At 37.1% G+C, this 21,139-nt stretch overlaps 1 protein-coding gene across 2 annotated transcripts in view; it reads left to right on the top strand.

Moving 5' to 3' along the window:
- The window catches only part of ltbp1 (latent transforming growth factor beta binding protein 1), a 69,095-nt gene extending 48,250 nt beyond the window's left edge, over window positions 1-20,845 (top strand). For both annotated transcript variants that reach the window (XM_053509431.1, XM_053509430.1), the window contains 19 exons: window positions 489-575; window positions 1,960-2,085; window positions 3,105-3,230; window positions 3,409-3,534; window positions 3,937-4,056; window positions 4,162-4,284; window positions 5,230-5,352; window positions 5,470-5,595; window positions 5,683-5,808; window positions 6,420-6,545; window positions 6,735-6,875; window positions 10,219-10,380; window positions 10,657-10,734; window positions 11,138-11,266; window positions 12,507-12,644; window positions 13,535-13,705; window positions 13,941-14,111; window positions 15,106-15,258; window positions 16,454-20,845. In XM_053509431.1, the coding sequence (XP_053365406.1) occupies window positions 489-575; window positions 1,960-2,085; window positions 3,105-3,230; window positions 3,409-3,534; window positions 3,937-4,056; window positions 4,162-4,284; window positions 5,230-5,352; window positions 5,470-5,595; window positions 5,683-5,808; window positions 6,420-6,545; window positions 6,735-6,875; window positions 10,219-10,380; window positions 10,657-10,734; window positions 11,138-11,266; window positions 12,507-12,644; window positions 13,535-13,705; window positions 13,941-14,111; window positions 15,106-15,258; window positions 16,454-16,623 (2,522 nt within the window). In that variant the 3' untranslated portion in view covers window positions 16,624-20,845. The remainder of the gene's footprint in view (window positions 1-488; window positions 576-1,959; window positions 2,086-3,104; window positions 3,231-3,408; window positions 3,535-3,936; window positions 4,057-4,161; window positions 4,285-5,229; window positions 5,353-5,469; window positions 5,596-5,682; window positions 5,809-6,419; window positions 6,546-6,734; window positions 6,876-10,218; window positions 10,381-10,656; window positions 10,735-11,137; window positions 11,267-12,506; window positions 12,645-13,534; window positions 13,706-13,940; window positions 14,112-15,105; window positions 15,259-16,453) is intronic.
- Window positions 20,846-21,139: the final 294 nt, after the last annotated feature.

Raw genomic sequence — 21,139 nt, 5'->3', positions numbered from 1 at the left:
ATGTTTCTTGCTAATTTTTCCAATAAAACAGTCTTTCCGTGTGTGTGTGTGTGTGAAACTTAAATAAGAGAGGAGGAAGATTTACTGTGTAAGATGAGAAGAGAGAGGCAGAGGGGCTGATTCCCTTTCTTACATTGGCTTCACACACATACACAAACATTACACATATGTGTGTGTGTGTGTGTGTGTGTGTGTGTGTGTGTTTGCTATTGTGTGTGTGTTTATTTAAATGGTCCCAATAAAGAGACGAACAGAAGCACGCTTGTGTTATGGGGACCAGAAGTGTGTTATGTGTTTTATGAGGACTTTTCCCCAACCACTTTGCCGAGTCGTCATGGGAAGTTTTTGTTGCTGTTACTTCGCTGTAATGTTTTCATAAACAGCTTAGGGGCTCCTGTTCCAACTCTTAATAATATTTTTTTGTACATTAATGCAAATATTCTTTCTTTTTTCCTTTTTTATTTCTCTTTTTCTCTCTCTCTTTGCAGTGGTGGTGGAGAAGACCTCACCAGTTGCTCCAGTTGTCCTTTTACCGTCTAGCGCTAGTCAGGACATTAACCCGACTCAGTTTGCAGGTACACACACACACACGCACACACACAAATTATTTATCATTGAGACTATTCTCAGTGATCGTCTTCTTCTCTGTCCTCCTCCTATATTTACACTCCATGTACTGTAATAGAATGAACCGCCACGTCTCCGGGTCCCTGTGTAACACGTCCTTTAAAATAGCCGCCGTCACTCATCTTGGCAATGTGGGACCTCAGCGCTCTAAACACACCGCGCTAACAAAAACAGTTTCCATTTTAGACGTGTCAGTGTCGTGCGTTACTGCAATTCGTGGCTTGTTTTAGATTCTCGTTGCTGTGTTTCTTTTTTTCTGAAGTGTGTATCAGCGCTCCCGGTGCCGTGCCATATCCGGGCAACACTACTCGAGAACACTGACTTCGGTTTTATTTAGATGTGGAGTGCTGTTAACCTCACGTTTACATGGTACTATTTTCATCTAAAATGAACACTTGTGACAGTGACCAGATCCAGCAGTGGGAACAACTTTAATTATTATTCTGAATTATTATTATTATTATTATTATTATTATTATTATTATTATTATTATCAAACGTTGTTATACTAATATTTTTATAACCCTGAATAATGCCGGAAACAAGCCATAACTTTTCTGCATGCCTTTGTGTAATTTTTTATTTATTAAAGTTTTAGGAATAGTAGATTTTCCTTTTATAATCCTATGCTAATAAAGTAAAATGTTAAATAGCTACTTGGTTTTACATTTGACCTATCTTAAACTATTATTATTATTATTATTATTATTGTCATTGTTGTCCTTTTAAGTGTAAAAAATGTGTAATAAATATTTTGTTTGAAATGATTTTAATATTTTGATTTTTTTTATTGGTGTAAAGAAAAGCATTGCGATAGAAAATACATAAAACAGAGATTTTTTATTTTCAACAAATATAAATAAATTCATCATTCTTACCAAAACTTTTTAGAGAAAATAGTTAAGTAAAAGAAAAAATTATTGTCCCTTTATATATAAATGTAACTGTTTATATTAAACTATTTGGTACATAATTGACAATTACTACAAAAAAAATTACAAAAAAAAAGTGTTGCAGCAGATCCCCAGCTTTGAACAAATTTGAAGTCATGTTGTTTTAAAAAACTGAGTGATTTAAAATAAAATTTTTTATTGTCTTCTTAAATTTTAAATACATTTTGCCAATATTTTTCTCATAATTATTTAAAAAAATAAAATAACATCATATATATTCTTTTACTAAATGAATGGTTTGTTTTTAGGGAGAAACTAAGCAAAACCTTTGGATCAAATCAAGCTGAATACACACTGAATATTTGTATATAATATAATGATTTATACCTAACATTTTTTGTTGGTCATCGTTGCTTGTTCTCCATCTGTCTCTCTGTAGAAGTGGACGAGTGTGTCGTGCGTCCTGATATCTGTGGTCATGGCTTTTGCTACGATACTGCCGAGAGTTACAACTGCATCTGTGACAAAGGCTACAAGCTGAACGATGAGGAGACCACCTGCGTAGGTGAGAGAAATTATAAAGGAAATACTAGATCATTATAACCGGAGACAGAAAATGTAAAAAAAAAAATATATATATATATATATATATATATATATATATATATATATATATATATATATATATCAAGTCAGAATTATATCTAATGAATGGTAACATGATTAATAATCATATATACAGAATATTTTCTTGATTTTTTTCATATTTTTAATCACATTGTTATTATTTATTTATTTATTTATTATTATTATTGGGCAGTGTCAGGCAACACAATGTGCATGATAGCATGATAAATGATATAAACTATTATAACGTCACAACATACAATGATATATTTTAAACCATTTTTACAGAAAATTTTATACAGGTAATTTCTGGTTATTTATAGATTTTATAATACAACTTTTTGTTGTTGATTTTATATAAGTAATAAGTAAGTTTTGTTAGTTTCTTTTTTATTTTACAGATGTTGTGCAGATGTTTTTTTTTTCAATTTATTGGACACTAAAAAAGAAATTACAAAAACAACCTGTGATGGATTGACACCCTGTCCAGGGTGTACCCTTCTTAGTGCCCTAAGTCTTCTGCAATAAACTCCAGGCCCATTTTATCTGTATATAGAATAAGCGATAAAGTAGATAAATGAATTAATAAATGAATTAATGAATTAATTAATGAAAACAATCTTGCTTTTTTTTTGCTATATTTTATTAACATCATCACCACTTTTGACATGAGACACAACCTGTAATAACTTGTTAATAAGAGCTAACAGTTGTTGTTGTTTTTTGAATAAAAACAAAAGCAGTTAAAACAATTAAGTTGAGGACTTTTTCCACCAGATAGAACATCTTAAAATGTATGTTGCTCCTGATTTGTCAGAAAGTGTCGATTGATCTGTTTGCTTCCTTTTTTTTGCCACTCTTTTTTTTCCCAATGTTATTAGAGTTCAGTAAAGGTGAGGCATGTGTGTGTGTGTCAGTAATAATTAGTTCTAACATTTATGTTGTGATGTGTGACAGATGTTGACGAGTGTGTGGACGATCCTCACCTGTGTGTTAACGGTCGCTGTAGGAACACACCTGGCAGTTTCACTTGTGTGTGTAAGCTGGGCTTCAGTCTGGAGGAGAAGGGAACCAGCTGTGTGGGTGAGCATGGAAACTATTTATATAATGTATTTATATTCTAAAATTATTTATACAAAATATTAACGTTTTTCTGTAAGACTTCTGTAAAACAACTTTACATTTTCTTACTCCCCTACAACTTTCCTTGTGTTTTATCTGTATATCTATTTATCTCTCTCTCTCTCTCCGTCTGTATCAGATATAAATGAGTGTGAAGCTCCATACGTGTGTCCTGAGAACAGCTTGTGTGTCAACACACCCGGCTCATACACATGCCGTCAGTGCAGCAAAGGATACACATTGGGTCAGAGCGGACAGTGTGAAGGTAGCACACACACACACACACACACAAAATAAAGCTAAAGTAAAGTAAAGGTCTGTTCCTGCTCTGACCACCTGGACCAGTCGTTTCTATGGCAACAGGCAGGATGATGCTTCTCTTACAGCTACTTATAACATATAAGTATTACAATAGGCAGAGTTTCAGTCTTTTAGTTACATTTTTTTTATTCTTTTTCTTTTTTCTTTCATTCCATATGTTTCATGATTTTCTATTTTTTTTTTATACTTTTGTGCATTTTCTCTTTCTTTCGTTCTTTTTTGGTTTTTCAACCTTTCCTTCCATCACAAATTATACATTATTGGTTTTTAAAATCTTGTATTTTTGGAGGCTCAGAAGATATGGAGAACTAACTCTCTCTTTCTTCATCTCTCTCTCTCTCTGCAGACGTAGACGAGTGTCAGAATGGCAGTGTGTGTCCGTCTGGTCTGTGTTACAACACTCTCGGCTCGTACATGTGCAGCCCGTGTCCTGAAGGCTTCCAGGGCAAAGATGGCAAGTGTGTAGGTAAGAAATGTCTTTGTCTGTCTATGTCTGTGTGTGTGTGTGTGTGTGTGTGTGTGTGTGTCTGTGTGTGTGTGTTTATATCACTGTGCACACTCTGTGTTTCAGATATCGACGAGTGTGTGGATAGCTCCGTGTGTGTTCATGGTCAGTGCTCCAATCGTGAAGGCTTCTTCATCTGTACATGTGATGACGGCTTCACTCCCACTCCAGACCGCAAAGCCTGCACAGGTAAATCCCCCACAATGCACAGCCACTTTACCCACAATTCAATTCAATTTTATTTGTATAGCACTTTTAACAATTGACTTTGTCGCAAAGCAGCTTTACACAATCAAAAATTATTTAAGTGTATGAAATGTGAATGTGTATGAATCAAAATGATAAGACCGCCCCTGATGAGCAAGCCGAGGACGACGGCGACAGTGGCAAGGAAAAACTTCCTGAGATGGTAATAGGAACCTTGAGAGGAACCAGACTCATCTGGGTGAAAACGGATAGCAGAGATTGATCTACATAAAACTATGTGACACTGGAAGTTCAGTATATCAGGAGATGTGTTAAATTAAATAGAGTCCAGTTTGTTCCTGAAGGCTCAGGTAGACAATGCATAGGTGACTTAGCCATAGCGCAAAAATAAACCCACAATGCACAGGCACCCTACACAGCTACATTACCTGCGATGCATGGGTACATTACCCACAATGCCCAGGTTAATTAGCCACAATGCACAGGTAAATCACCCAGAATGCACAGGTAAATCACCCACAATGCACGGGTGTATTGGCCACAATGCAGAGGGACACACAGTGAACAGGTGACTTACCCACGATGCACAGGGAAATCACTCACAATGCACAGGTAATGCACAGCTGAATCCTCCTCAATGCACAGGGACATTACCCACAATGCACAGGTAAATCAGCCACAGTGCACAGGCACTTTACCCACAATGCACAGGTAAATCCCCCACAATGCACAGGCACTTTACCCACAATGCACAGGTAAATCACCCACAATGCACAGGTACATTACCCACAATGCACAGGTAAATCACTCACAATGCAAATTGATGGTAAATCAAAGGTTTTTTTTCTGTATTCTATACCCTTTCTGTTACAATGTATCAATTATTCCTTCTTAATGTGTGTGTGTGTGTGTGTGTGTGTGTTACAGACATTGATGAGTGCCAGGATGAGAGTGTGTGTACGAGGGGTCACTGTGCGAACACAGAGGGAGCTTTCATCTGTCACTGTGGAAGCGGATTTACCCTGTCTGAGTCAGGAGAGCAGTGTGACGGTACACACACACACACACACATATAAAGAACCAAGGGCACATCCTAAAGTGATGTCTGTTATATGCAATGTTTATGTGATACCAAAAAATAGTGTGTGTGTGTGTGTGTGTGTGTAGATGTGGATGAGTGTCAGGAGCAGGGAGGACTGTGTGATAATGTTGGTCAGTGTGTGAATAACATCGGATCGTACCACTGTAACTGCCCCCCGGGGTACAGGCAGGTCAACGGCACTCGCTGCCAAGGTAACACACATGCACACACTTCAGAAACACTTATTTTTTCTGCCCTTTGTTCGTTTTGACAAAGTGTTTGTGTGTGTGTGCGCGCAGACATAGACGAGTGTGTGGAGGAGCCTCTGAAGCCACACAGTGTGGAGTGTGTGAACACAGAGGGCTCGTTTTACTTCATCTGTGAGCCTGGATATGCCTGGACACAGGATCCACCCGAGTGTGAGGGTAAGTACACACGCACACGCTCACACACACACACACATGCACACACAGAGGTCTGGAGGGAATCAGTGCTGAGTGTAAAGTATTCCTGAGTGTCTAGACGGCAGCTGAAACGTTTCCTCTTTTACTGCAGGATAAAAAATAAAAGCAGGATGAATGTGAAAGACATTAGAGCTTCTCCAGTGTGTGTGTTTGTGTGTGTTGTGTGTGTGTGTGTGTGTTATCCTCTCGTTTGTCTGTCCTCCTCACTCCCTCTATAGGTTTATAGTCTGTGTTGTGTATAAGTAAGTAAGTAAGTTGTGTCTGAACCCTCGTTAATCCGTAAAATGGGCAGATAGACGGTGCAAACAGCATGTTGTTTAGAACACACCTGCTTACCTCAGTTACCACAAGCTAGCGATCTTAGCAATAGCGTAACTCACTTTTGGACCTAGTGGTCATCCGGTGAACTGCACATTTTGGCACTTCTGCATTAGACTCGTTTTTCAGGAGCGGAGGTTGCCGCTTGGACTCTTTATTTAAAAAGGAAATAATTAAAAAGGTAATAAGAAGAACCCAAAATGAAATAAAATGAAAAATGTAAAAAAAAAAAAAACATTTGTCTCTCTCTGTAGATGTGGATGAGTGCACTCTGAACAGGAGTGTATGTGGGCACGGTGCGTGTCACAATACTGTGGGATCGTTTTTGTGTCAGTGTGACCCTGGCTATGAGGACAAACGCAGCGGTCAGGGCTGTGAGGGTAAGAACACACCCTCTTTAACCGTTATCCTCCAAAACCCAGTTACCCCACCCCCCCCTCCCCTTATACCCCTCCCATAGGGGCATGTGGTAGATGTGATGCTGCAGTAGAGCTGTGATGACGGGAAAACCTTTAGGTTAAGCACTCAGTAAACCCTACTGAGTAAACAGATCTTTCTTTCCTCTGTAGACATGAACGAGTGTGAGCTCCTGAGCGATGTTTGCGGTGAGGCGGTGTGTGAAAACGTCCCAGGGTCTTTCATCTGTGTGTGTCCTGAAGAGGGCTTCGAGTTTAACCAGATGACGGCGAAGTGTTTACCAGCCCCGAAAGGTAACAAAACGCCTTAAACACAAAAAAAATGTTTAAAGAATAACTTTTACATTTGTTTACTGGGAAAAATAATAAAATTAATTAACAGTGCCGCTAGCTATTACCCAGTGACATGTCACTAGCCAGTTCGAACCAGTTTTCACATCAAATTAAACCGTTTCCACAAAATAAAAAAAAAATTTTTTAGATAAAAAAAAATTCATTTTTTTTTATGTTTGCATTTAAGGTGGCAAAATGTTGCAGTTCCTCTACAATCCTACAGGTGGCGGTCTTGCAACTGTTGACCAAAGCGTTGTACAAATCTAAAATAGCTAAAGACATAGAAGCAGACAATAAAAAGAAAATTAAATGAAATCTAGATAAAACAAACAACAATAAGAAATCCACCCTCATTGCATAACCTAAAACAATAAAACACTAGACAATAATAAATAAATAAGCTAAACAATAATAAATAATCCATAAAAATAAATAAAAACAGGGAAAAGAAGAAAGAGTCTGCCTGATTTACAGGAGTTTTGGGGTTGCTACTGAAAAGGCACAATCGGCACGCCTATTTATCAGGAATGTCCCCCAGAGGGCGCCACCGGGCATGTCATTGCGTAGAGCGTGGGAGAGAGTGGAGCGGGATCCTGCAGAGAGATCCGGAGATGAGGCAGAGGTAAATGAGCAGCGCAGTCTGGCTGGGAAGGCTCCCGGCTTGTGATACGGCATGTGCCCTTTAGGACACAGCATTATGGTGTTCAGGGTGACATAGCTCCCTGCAACGACCACGAGGAATGGACTAGACTGTCTAGGGGCAGTAATGTCCAGGGTGAGGACGGACCGCAGAACAAGTGTCAACGGAGGGCAGATGACCAATATGCCCAGATGTACCTGTTAGCCTCAGTGAAGGCCCAATCTGCTATAAGAACTCTGCTGAGGGCCCAGTCTGCTCTAAAAACCCTCCCGGGGGCCCAGTCTGCTGATGTTTTTCTGAGGTTTTTGCCGGGTTTGAGGACCCCAGGTTCGCTCCTTCTTGCTGGTTCAGTGACCCTGTGCCAATTATAAGGAAAAAATATAAATAAAGTCTTCAGTGCTCTTTCAGAATCTCTTCCTGTTTATTGGTCTCTTTCTTCAGCTCTGTGTGTCATACGTGTCACTAACTCTGATATTATAATGAGCTCCAGACACATGACTCAGTCCAGTTTTCAAAAATATTGCATATAAAAAGACTTCCTGTTTTTTACACATTTATTGTCAGGGGAATTTGTCATGTTTTGTCATGTCCTAGTTTGGATCTTGTGGGAAGACGGCCACGGTGGTGATTACACAACCTTTAACATGCTTTAAGCGTCTGGTGTAAAGGAATGTTAACTTGTCCTGTGTGTGTGTCTGTGTGTGGTAAAAATCAGAATAGAAAAGAAAAAGTTTTCCTGTGGAACTGTAATGGAGGAAATGCAGATAAAAATGTGTTCAGGAAAAAAACCGAGAAGTTGTGAAAGTGTGAGGTTGAATGATGTCAAGATCAAGAATCATAAAATGATAAGAAAAAAAGAACAGAGAGTACATTTGACTCTTCAAGCTTTGATTTTCAGTTTTTAATCAGAGTGACTGCAGTAATTTGTTGACAGACGGGATAAAAAAAAGAAAAAAGAAAACTAACAATCTGAATACATTAAGAATGAAAAAAGTTGAAATGTTTCTTTGTGTTTGATGAGTAAAAATGTAGGTTAAATCAAAAAGAAATTAAAGATAAACAAGTGCTTATGGCAGAAGTATTAAAGGGTTCGTTTGTTAGAAATAATTGTGACTTTTAAAGAAATCTGTAAAGTTTAACCTTGGATTGCGAGCATAATTAATTTCGGAAGCGTACTTGTATATCAAAAATCTATCTACTTCGATTCGTTCCACAACCCCAAAAAAATCAATATATAAAAACAATTAATACAAAATATACAAAATAAAACAAATTAACCTGCAACCTCAACTTTACCTTTAAAAAAAGTAAAAAAAAAAAATCCTGACAGATAAGTATTGCTGTAGTGTGTTTGTGAAAACATGCGCTGTTGTATATATATGTGTGTGTGTGTGTGTGTGTGTGTGTGTGTGTGAGAAGGTAAAGTAAGATGAGAGGAAGAATGACACCCTTCCTCCCCCCACCACACACACACTAACGGAAACACTGCTTTATCAGGAAACTTAACAAGGAACATCTCTAATGACTTGAGCACACACACACTAACGGAATCACTTTTGTAAAGTAAAAATAAATCAAATTAACCTGCACATTACTTTGCATGGGAGACGATGATCCACAATTCCGCAGCTCGCGAGAGAAAAGAACCATCGGCTCAGTTGTAATCACGTGACGCTCAAAAACAAGCAGTGCATGTGTGCCACATGATACTCGTAAATTAAGACCTGTAAATTAAGACACGTTTATTTTTTAAGTCAAAATGTATAACATTTTTGCAAACCGGGTTACTCGCGTAACTCGCGTACTCCGGATGCGGGCTTGTATTCCAAAACACTCGTAATTTTTCCATAAGAAATAATAGAAACTTAAATTATTTGTTCCACAGGCCCTAAATATAAATACATTTAAATAATTAACACGAAATATTAAGTAAAAATAAAACAAACTAACCTGAAAAGAATCGCGACAGTACAGTATTTCTGTGTGGAGCAGAGCGAAAGAGTGTGTGTCCAATGACACGTATGCACACAGACACAGTACACGCGCCCACGGATGTTTATTATACCAGTAAGAGACGCACATTAAGACCCAGCAGGGTAGACGATTACCCACAATTCCACAGTGTGTTGGCTCAGTCATGATCATGTGACGCTTGGCGTCAAAACAAAAAGCACATGCGTGATACATGATTCTCGGTACCTGTAAACCAAGACTTGTTTAGTTTCCAAGTCAAAATTTATTAAAAATCTTTGCTCGTCTTGCGGAACACTCGGGAACCGCGTTACTCGCAATCTGGGGTTTCACTGTATATAAATAAACCTATGAATAAAATGCAGTATGAAATGCTGTAAATCTAAACTTTTTCATCATGAGGAACCTAGAGGAACCTAGACACACTAGACGCTAGTTAAACACAAATAATATCTTAATGAAAATAATACGAATCACAAAGAATACGTTCATTATGTGTGAGGTGAAGAGAAATCATCGCTGGAGAGAAACATTGCACACGTAAACGTTGTCCAAGTCTGCATTACTGCACTCTCAGTAAATAGCTAGCTAACTAGCTTGCATTAGATTACCATAGCAACCAGTTTGTATCCGTGGCCCTTCTGTTAAATAATCAGCGCAGATATATCCTGACGTTGCATTGTTTCTCTGCAGCCTCGTCCACAGAGAGGAAAGTGTGTTACTACAACCTGAGCGATGAAAACCTGTGCGATAACGTGTTGGCAAGCAACGTGACCATTGAGGAGTGCTGCTGTACCCTCGGAGCAGGATGGGGCGACAACTGCGAGGTTTTCCCCTGTCCCATTCAAGACTCAGGTAAGATATGCTAACATATGGCCACTGAACTACAGAGCTGCATTCGGATTGGATTGATCATTTGAAGCATCTCTCTAAATTATTATCTTACTAAATTATTTTTCCCTCTGGTAATTTTCTCCTATAAAACTTTTTATTTTATTCATCAAGTATTTTATTATTTTATGTAATTTATTTAAATGCATTGAGCTTGTATCATATATACCATATTAATTCTGTCATGATGACATCACTTTCTTAACTGGTGTTAGAAAACCATTTTCTATTTCTCGACAGATCAGTTCACTCAGATGTGTCCAGCCGGACGAGGAAACATTCCAAAGGAAGACAACGCCTCACCTGTTACATACAAAGGTGTGTGTAATGGGGAAATAAATAAATAGATCACAAGAAATAGATGACAGGAAAGAAATAGAATTAAAAATAAAAAGAGAGAAAAAGAATACAGAAAAGGTAAAACCAGACAGACAGAAAAGCACTGGATAGGCAACAGATGGGATAAAAAAGAGAAAGAAGCTAAAAGCACTGTGAAAGAAAAATTTTTCATTTGTAATTATGTAAATTGTAATATTTATACATGATTAAAAACTAACGGTGAATAACATTACTAACACATAAACGTGCTTACATGTTTATTATTTTAAATTTCACATTCATTTTAACATTTATTTACTAATTCTTTCGGATGTCTTATTGTTCTGTTTATATAATGTTCTCTCTCTCTCTCTCTTTCTCTGGGTCTGAATGTGTGTGCCAGATGCTGATGAATGTGAAATCTTTAAGGATGAGATCTGTAAAGACGGATTCTGTCAGGACACACAAGGAGCATTTGAGTGTTACTGCAAGGCTGGACTCTACTACGACGAGAACATACTGCAGTGTTTAGGTGAGCTGGCGTATCGTGGCTTTGATCATTTAGCAGGCTGTAACAATCTATAGGGCATTATGTTGAACCACTGAGGTGATGTAATCATTTTCATTTTATATATATATATATATATATATATATATATATATATATATATATATAAAAGTGCACATATGGCTGGGTTTATTAAGTTAAAATGCTGATCAGTCTTTACTGCTTGCCTGGGTCTTAGTTGTGAACACCTCGTCTCCACAACAGAGTTCTGCTGCAGGTCTTCTCTGAACTCTGAGAACGGAGAGAGGAGTGAAGCAGTGCAGAGGGTAAGAGGAAGCGAGGTGCAAGGCAGGGGGTGATCAGGGCTCTGTGGTAACAGGGTGCTGGTCTGCTTTTGACTTTGTAGACAAGCATCAGCAGTTTAAATGTGATGTAGCAGCTCCAGTGGAGGGAGAGCAGTACTGGGGAGAATTTAGGAAGAGTGAAAACAAGTGGTGAAGCTGAGTTCTGGGTCAGTTGCAGAGGAGGAACAGAGCTCAGAGGAGCACACCTGCCAGGAACAAGGTGCAGGATTTGTCTCGAGCACCGGAGTGGGCTGTGTGGTGAGACATAAGCGTGTCAGATCAGCAGTGTGTGAGAGGAGAAGGACGGCTGAACGTCTGGGGTCAAGTTCAGCAGATGAGCTCTATCCCTGTTGAGATGTCTGTCAGACATGTGGGGATCTAAGCAGAAACATGAGTGCCTGAGGGAGGGAGTGTCCCCAGTGTCATCCACATAGCAGTGTGTGTGTGTGTGTGTTTTAGATAGCAGAAGCATACCATGCCAAAAATACTCAAACATTATTTAGAGTTACATACAGTATATAAAGAAATCACCTCATGCTTGTGGTTGGTGTTTTGTGTGTGTATGCACATAACCAAATCTCTCTCTCTCTCTCTCTCTCTCTCTCTCTCTCTCTCTTTCTGCACAGACGAGTGTTGGACGAGTTGAACTGTGTGTGTGTGTGTGTGTGTGTTATTTAAATGGTATAACTTAGGGTGGAGGAGGTTTGAGAAACATTGTGCCACAGTTCTATGGCACACCACAGCTGTCCACACACACACACACACACAGACACACACTGGGAACAAAGGCCTCTGTGCCAAGCCATAATATATACATTTACTGTCTATGTGTGTGTCAAATGTGTGTGTGTGTGTGTGGTTAAACCTATTTCTGTACACAACCAAATCTCTTTCTCTCTCTCTCTCTCTCTCTCTTTCAGACACAGACGAGTGTTTAGACGAGTTGAACTGTGTGGATGGTCAGTGTATAAATAATTACGGCTCGTACCAGTGTTTCTGTACGCCCCCCCGGGTGCTCGATCCTACACACAAGCGCTGTGTTCTCCCCGAGGCTGCAGGTGAAACACTATGCGCTTCACCTCACATACTAAACACTTCAAAACACCATGCCGTGTACATTTAACTCACACCACGGTAACGCTAACGGATATTAAACCATATTAACAATAATATCTCTTTTTAATGAATACCTCATAAAAGGCCCTGGCTCAGTTAGCTAAGTGTAGCCAGTGTACAGCTAGCACTGGAGTTAGCCTCAGTAACCACATTTAGGTCATCAGCAGTAATAATAATAATAATAATATAGTCTATTATTAGCTTTTAAAAATAATATCTAAGGCATGATTACTAAGGGCAGAAGCAAAAAAAAAAACATTTTTAATCTGACCGTGAAAGGAATATTCTAAGGAATTTCAGCTAAACTGGCTAACAACCTTACACATGCCTTTTGATTCCTAGTGAAGTTAGCATTCTAGCTAATGAACTAAAAGCAAAATAAATAAATAAATAAAGGTAAGAGACTATTCAAATATGTGTGAAAGAAATATGGGAATGCAGATTTTTAGAAGTTAAAGGTAAATACATTTTTTAAAATGAATTAAAAATTGTATAACTTCCTAACATACCATGTTTGCTAAGCAGGATTTTTTTTACATTTAATATACTGCAGAAACACTGACAGTGACATTTTGTTCAGTGTGGTAGCTCTATGAGGTTTGACTGAAATAAAATATCAGGAAGACAACGCTCTAAAATGTTTTTAAAAAGTAATACATAATTAAAGTTCAGTAGATTAAGTGTAGGTCATATTAGCCAAGAGAACAAGTTCAGGAGTTTGAGGGTTTATTTTTTTTCTATGCTAAATGCTTAGCCCTTGCTACTGTAGCTGCGACATTCTCAAACACAAATCTCACTTTGTGTGTGTGTGTGTGTGTGTGTGTATAAACAGAGCCCAGAGAGCAGCAAGGTGTGTTTCAGGAGATCTGTTGGCAGACCGTTTCCCCGACACTGACCTGCACCAACATGCTGAACGGCCGAGTGACCACTTACACAGAGTGCTGCTGTCTGTACGGAGAGGCCTGGGGCATGCAGTGTGCGCTGTGTCCTCCGAAACACTCCGGTACACACATTATTCCAGCATCATTATTCAGCAGCACAGAGAATAGCAACTAATCCAGCATTCAGTCTTAGTCTGGACTTTTTTATTGTTAAATCTCGCTCTCGCATCCAGCGCTGCCAGAAGACACTGCACATCTCTGATTAAGACACTTATTAATTAGTAATATCATGATTATGTATTATCTCTCTGGTGTCTCTGCAGTTTGTTCATCCAAGTTTTATTTTTCTCCCTGTAGAGGATTACGCCGTGATGTGTAACCTTAGAGGGTCGGGGTCGGTCAGACATCCGTATGGTCAGGACGCTCTGGTGGCCAGACCTGGTCACGAATACGAAGTCCCCCTGGAGTACGACCCGCAAGTCTTACCCCCTAACCCGAACTTCTACGAGGACTACGACGACTCAAACAGTGAGTAAGACTCCATCAGCCGGGCCGTGTGCTGCTCAGGGTTTATGCACAGCTCTCTTGTGCCATCATGTGGTCAAAATTCACCTTCTGCACAGTTTTACCTACCACTCCTTCAACTCCCTGTCATCTTTTCTTTATTTTAAATGATCATTTATTTCCAAACCTTAAACATTCACAATGCTGTTTTCCACTACATTAATGTAAATTATTATCTGTTTATTTTTTATGTCTGTATGAGCATCACTGTTTAAAAGTTGTGTCGTGCATTTTGGTTGTGTACCTAATATAGAAAACTAATACTACTAAAACATAAACAAACCAACAAAAACATATTGCAACGAATAAATAAATAATTAAGATGAATTACAATTGGCTAGTTAACAACTAACAAGAATGAGCTAGCTGGGCAGCGAATCAGTTTCTTGTTTGTTTGTTTGTTTGTTTGTTTGTCTAAAGTTTCTAAGTCTTTTCTAACATTTTGTGTTTGTTGCCTGATATTTATTTCTTAATTTTGAGTTTTTGCATAGTCTTACTTTTTTTTATTGTTAAACTTTTTATATTGTTTTTACAGTTAAATGGTTCTCTCATGGTTTCTGAATAATTTGCATGTTAATTCTCTTAAGTGTAAGTGCACATGCAGTAAATAAACAGAAATTTTGCAGGTAAAATGTCCCTAAAGGGCACAACTGTTAGTTTTAAATTTTAAGGTTATAGAAATCTTTAGATTTTCTCTAGTTTCCCTAGTTTATTTATCTATTTAACTCAAAGCAAAAAAAAAAAAAAAAAAATTACTGCTTTTTAATGAGGATTAAAAATTTAGGTTTATTTTTTAAAGCACTTTATCCATAGAACTTAACAATAATGAGAGGGAGTGTATGTAAATTCTGGCCCAAAGGTCTTCTTGCAGAGACACAAACACTTAAATAGCAAAATGTAACTTTATTTTAAAACATCTGTTGTAATGCAGTAAATTATGTGTGCATTGTTGGTTCAGCGGGAAGATACGAGTCGTTTGAGGGACTGCGAGCGGAGGAGTGTGGGGTGTTAAACGGCTGTGAGAACGGACGGTGTGTGAGGGTGCAGAAGGGCTACACGTGTGACTGTTTCGACGGATACACACTCGACATGTCCCGAATGGCTTGTGTTGGTATGCACATGCACACAAACACACACGCACACACATTATAATAAGCCAAGCACTTAAATATTATAGTGGGCCAAAGTAAGTGACTCAGTCCTAAAATATAAAATCGGCTGAAATACGGTAACGGTGCTAAAAGGTGTCTCAAAAAGTAAATTCAGATAGGCTCATATAACGCCCTTTTTCATGCTCCGTTTTTTGTAAATATGCATACACATTTATACTTTTATCAGATAAAAATAAACACATGAATGCAATTTCATGCCCTTTCTTGTAGTGTCCCTAACTTTTTTTTTTATTTAAATCTTTCAGTGATTTTAATTGTCATTCAGATGAAACTTTAGATTTTGATTTCACATAAAAGACATAAGCCTGAAAAGTGTATTATTCTAAAATGCAAAATTGTTACCATATTGCAACACACATTTGACAGGATTTGGCGCAGATTTTTTTGCTTTTGAAGCTTATATCTCTCATGCGAAGCGCTGAGGTAGCCATGCAATTTAATGGTATATACATGTTAACAATAATTATTTGGATTACAAAAAGTAATTTTAACTGAGTAAATTATAGTTTACCATGTGTTATGGCCACATAACATAGGATGTGTGACTAATTTAAAGTATTTAAACAAAATCACTGTTGTTAGTAATTAAAAAAAAAAAAAATCATTTTGTACAGAATACTTTACTTTAAGCAAGAATATTTACAGGTCATATACTGTATGCTTCTAAAAACTTATACCAACTATCAACACTCAAAGAAATATGAATAATTAGCATTTTTTTTAATTATTACTGTTTGAGGTGAGACAGTTTAACGCTGGAAAATGTCCATTTTTAGGGTACAAAAAAATAATAATTTCTCTCGAGAATTGTTGAAGTTAGCAAGATTGGTCACTTCCATGTTGCATAAACTTTAGAAGTAGGTTCTTTGTCACAGATTTATCTGTAGCGGTTGTATAACAAATAAAAAAAATAACAAAAGCACCAATGCTGTATTCTGGCCAATGAATCCTATTAACCTGACCAAGTACTTAAATATTTTAAGTCCTAGTCATGTGACTTGGTGCTGAAACATTACTGAAATAATTTACATATTAAAAAGACTCTCATACTCTTCAAATTAAGATAGAACAGTTTATTATTAAGCAATTTTTGATAATAATTACTGTTGTGTTGTTATTGCTATTTTGTTCCAGATGTAAATGAATGCACCGAGCTCAACAAGCGCATGTCTCTGTGCAGAAACGGGAAATGCATCAACACACAGGGTTCGTATAAATGCCAGTGTTTGCCAGGATACACACCATCAGAGAAACCTAACTACTGCGTTCCCATCATGCCGAGCGCTAGCACCGGCACAGAGTGACCACCAGGGGACGCCACCATCACAACACACACACACACACACACACACACACACACGCTCTTATTTAATCAAAGCCCATATAATCTGCACTGTATTATAAAACACACAAACACAAACACACACGGAGGGAAAAAAAAACGACAACAGATTTCTACTTGAGATGAAGATAAACGTTTCTCATTCTTTCTAATCTTATTGAGAGAAAACAGAACTGTATAAAATTGTTTATTGTCTTTATGTTTGTTTTTCAGTTATTATATTAGAAGGAGTCTTTAGTGTATTTTTTTGTTTGTTTGTTTATTTGTTTTTGTTTGTTTTTTCTATTGGGACAAACCCTATGAACTGAACACTGGGGGATAAATCAGCGTTCTTTACCCGGCGAGAGACTGATGGTTTATTCAATAATGTTATATTCCGGCATTTGTTTTCCTCTCTCAGCCCTCCTTTCCTCTCCTTATCCTTTCTTTTGCTTTTCTCCTTGCATCTTGGGTTCATCTCATATACACTAATTGTTAAAGTTATGTTTATATATCCTAAAATGAACCGTTTACAAGGTTCTATCTGTATGGTATCGGTTCTGTTTGGGAACTTTTCAAATCCGTCTCATCTTAAAATCCATGTAAAATCTAGTTTTTTTTTTTTTATGTTTATGGAATGTTGTTTGTGACCCCTTAAACTCTGCCTACTTGCATTTTTTAAATGAATTAATTTTAAGTGCTCTTCAGCTGTTCCTCTTGGAGAACCCTCAACGGTTTGAAAGAGAAGAACCCTTAATCATTTAAAAAAGATTAAATAATATAATCTAGAGCAGCTTCCATGTTTACCTTCCGTGTATAAACCTTTACATGTTACAAGGAACTCTTGAAGAACTTAAAACACTAATATCAGAAATGGTTTTAGTAAAGTTCTCAATATAGAATACTTTGAGAAGGCTAAAGAACCCAAATGATATGTAGAACTTTATACTTGTTTCTCTGTTCCAAGTAGAACCAGTTCAGAAAGCTAACATGACTTAGTTATTACAAAGAACTCTAGAAAAGACTGTTCATAAGAACCAGTTCCAAGAAGAACCCTTTAAAGAATGCTTAATCAGCCATAGTAGCACTAAATAACAGTTAGAACCCTGTAGCTGTTTTCATATCAGAGAATGTATGTTTGTATGGTTAGAAAAGAATGAAGAACCTGAATAATGTACAGCCTTACAGTTGAGTGTTTATTAGAAACTGTATACTTTTAGAAGTCTGAAAAAAATGAATGACTAATTAAAAGAACCTTTAAATTACATAAAACTAATTGCTTTTCTATAACAGAAGGTCCCTGGAACCCTTTTAGAGAAAACATAACAGCACTCAGTTATCACCAAGAACCCTGCAAATGAGTGTTGGTGTCAAACCATTTCTAGCAGAACCCTAATAACACTGTGTAGAAGCATTTTAGGAAGATCTTGCACTTATTGCAAAAAAACATGTTCTTTTGTAAGGATTCCCTGTGCCAATTGTAAGTAGGAACCCTTTCTGATAAAGACACTACTATTGTGTTCTACAGCCCTTAACAATTATTTGTTGTTGTTGATTTCAGCTTTCTGTAAGGGTTCTCGTTGAAAGGTTCAATAATCCTCCTAAAAGTATTCTAGCTCCGTTATTGGTTTCTGGGTTCCTCAGCGGTGTTTTGAAATAAATAATGGTCCTTAGATTTCTGAAGGTTCCTCTTTGCAACTCTCTGATGAAGATACTGCTGTAGGGTTCTCTGTTGTTTGATTAAATTTTAGTTCTTTAAAATGGGTTTCACTTGGAGCTGTTTTCTGATTGACACGAAGAGTCCCCCTTGGAATTCTGCAAGGTTCCCCCAGGGAAATGAATGAGGAATCCTTTAAGGTTCTAGATTTACTAAGACCCTAGGTAGCTGCTTAAATCCTTTAAGGCAGGTGTAAGTGTGTTAAATTAAAATAAAAGTAAATGTTATATCTACATTGTTACTATTAAAACCTTCAGGCTAATAGCCATGCCTGCAATTGGATAATTAATAACTAGCATGTGTGACGACACTGAAAGAAAAGCACATAGTCAGTGAGACGCTAATGCATGGTGCATTGTGGGTAATAAACTTTGTTACAAAGAAATTAGGAAGAAACTTAAAAAATATTTTATAAATTTGGATTGTTTTTTAATAATAAATAAATGAAAAAGTTCTAGAAATAATGTTAACTCGTGATGAACTTCACATTGAGAATATTACTTTTTTTTATCACAGTGACAATAAAACAACCTTTTTGTATTAAGGATTGAAAAAAAAAGTTCTCTGTGTCTGGAACATTGAACAACAAAATATTTTTGTTAAAATTCCTGTTCTTGTGTCGTTCCATGTTTATCCTTTATAAAGCTGATCTGGAATCAGATGGAGAAATTAAAAAACTGATTCTAGATCAGCAGTTTAACCTCATGTTCAGGTTAGATGGGAAAAAGTCAGAACATTACAGCAATACAACAGACAGCTAGATAATTGCAGTGCACGGTAAGATTGAATACAGCTAGCTGGCTAGCGGCTCATGCAAAGACAGGGTTAAATAACTTCTAGTATCACTTTATTTTTCTTTTAACTTGAGTGCAGTACTGGTGATGAATGCAGCCACCAGAACCAAGATTAAAATAAACTGCCATGGAGCTAGCATTCCATTTAGGAGCGAATATGCTAACGTGGTGTTAAGCTAATGTTTGAAAATAAAATAAATAAATAAAAAATCTGTAACTAAACATTAAGTGCAATTTTAACTTTTAGGTAGCAATCTAAAAACAAGGGAACTTCCACCCATTTCAGTCTCTAAATTTCAATGGTTGTCACAGACAATTAAACAGCAAATTAAGTTCATCTGAAAATGTACGCATGTAATGCTTGTATGTAAACTGACTAGTGTATTTTACCTAAGATTCTAAATGTTTCACTTGTAGCGAGCTGCACCAGTCTAATTAATATGTAAATTGATTAGCACAGTAATATACTTACCTAATAGTAATAAGTTAGCTAGTTATATTACCATCTACATTATCGTAGCTAATAATGTTATATACATTGGGAACCTTGTACTAGTAAACTTGCATCCACTGAAACAAAAAAACCCTGTGGTTTCTACAATAAGCTAGCTAGAACAATGTTGTATTTGAGGTATAACGTTAGCTAACTCTGTTATCATTAATGAGAAAAGTAATTAGTGCAGACATATACTAAGTAGTAGTGATAATTTATAGTACTATAGTACCACTATGGAAACTATAGTAGTCTAGAATGTTAGTAAGTTAGCTACAGTAAGTTAGTCCTAATAAGTCATTTAGCCATATTGTTTTATTGAATTAGCTAGCTATAGGGCATAGTGTAATTATTTAGCACATTATTAGCTTTACGCTTTTAAATTAGTAACTACAGAAATAGTAAGAGGCATCACGGTGGCGCCTCCAGTCCGCTCTGGGTTCAGTTCCCACATTGGGTCTGTGTGCATTAAGTTTGCATGTTTTCCCTGTGCTTGGTGGGTTTCCTCCTAATGCTAAAGACATGCAGATTGGGATAATTGGTAATTGTGCCCCATTATGGATTGGCTCTCCGTCTTGGGTGTGCCCCTGCCTTGTGCCCTAAGTTTCCTAGGAAAACGCCCCTGTGACTTTGTATACAGGATAAAGCGGTAAAGATGATGAATAAGTGAGAAATAGCTAGGTGTTTAGTTAGCTAGTAAAAGTGGTATTTTTTGTGGCAACTTAAACTGTTTTGAATGTTTATTTTACTACAAAACTATTAGCATGTTAGCAACGTAGCCATCCAAGCCTCACTAGCGTGAACGTCTGGTTAGATGAACTGAGGTAAATATGGAACGCAGCTTTTAGCCTTTATAGTTTTTTAACTACAGTACTTAACAACGCGACTCTTTATGTGAAAATGATGAAGTGCCTTATATAACATTTATATATAATTTTTACTTTTTACCCAAATTGTTTTATTTCCCAGGAGAAGTCTTGCCAGGTCGCAAAGCTGCTATTAAACAGCCGTGGGATTTTGTTTGTTTTAGTTTTTTTCCCTTTCTTTTTTTTCTTTTTTTGTACATTTAAACAGAAGAGTTTTGATAAACACTTTGATGTATTTGTAATTTGTTTATGAATAAAATAGCTCTTGTATGTTTCTCCATATACGAATGTACATTAATAAATTGTAATAAATTGCCAATGGTGATATTTACACACGCTTTTATTGTTACTTTACTATAATTATTATGATTTATTTTTCATCTGTTATGTATTACCTACTTACACAAGATAAAACCGATCATGTGATCGTGTGACATCATCACAAGACTTGCATGCTAGCTAGGTACCTTAGCTAATGTTAGCATCTTTTATTCAGAATGAATAAGGAACTGACTAAGTCATTGTGGTGATGTCATATGGTCAAGTTTGTGTTTGGCTGCTCAAATGGAACATAAGCTCCACCTTCTTTGACCATGTCACTCTGTTAAAAGAGTGTGTGGGTTTGTGTG

The sequence above is a fragment of the Clarias gariepinus genome, chromosome 13, assembly GCF_024256425.1.
Source record: "Clarias gariepinus isolate MV-2021 ecotype Netherlands chromosome 13, CGAR_prim_01v2, whole genome shotgun sequence".
Taxonomy (NCBI): Eukaryota; Metazoa; Chordata; class Actinopteri; order Siluriformes; family Clariidae; genus Clarias; species Clarias gariepinus.
Note: the sequence above shows the minus strand (reverse complement) of the source record. Positions and strands in the feature narration are given on the sequence as shown.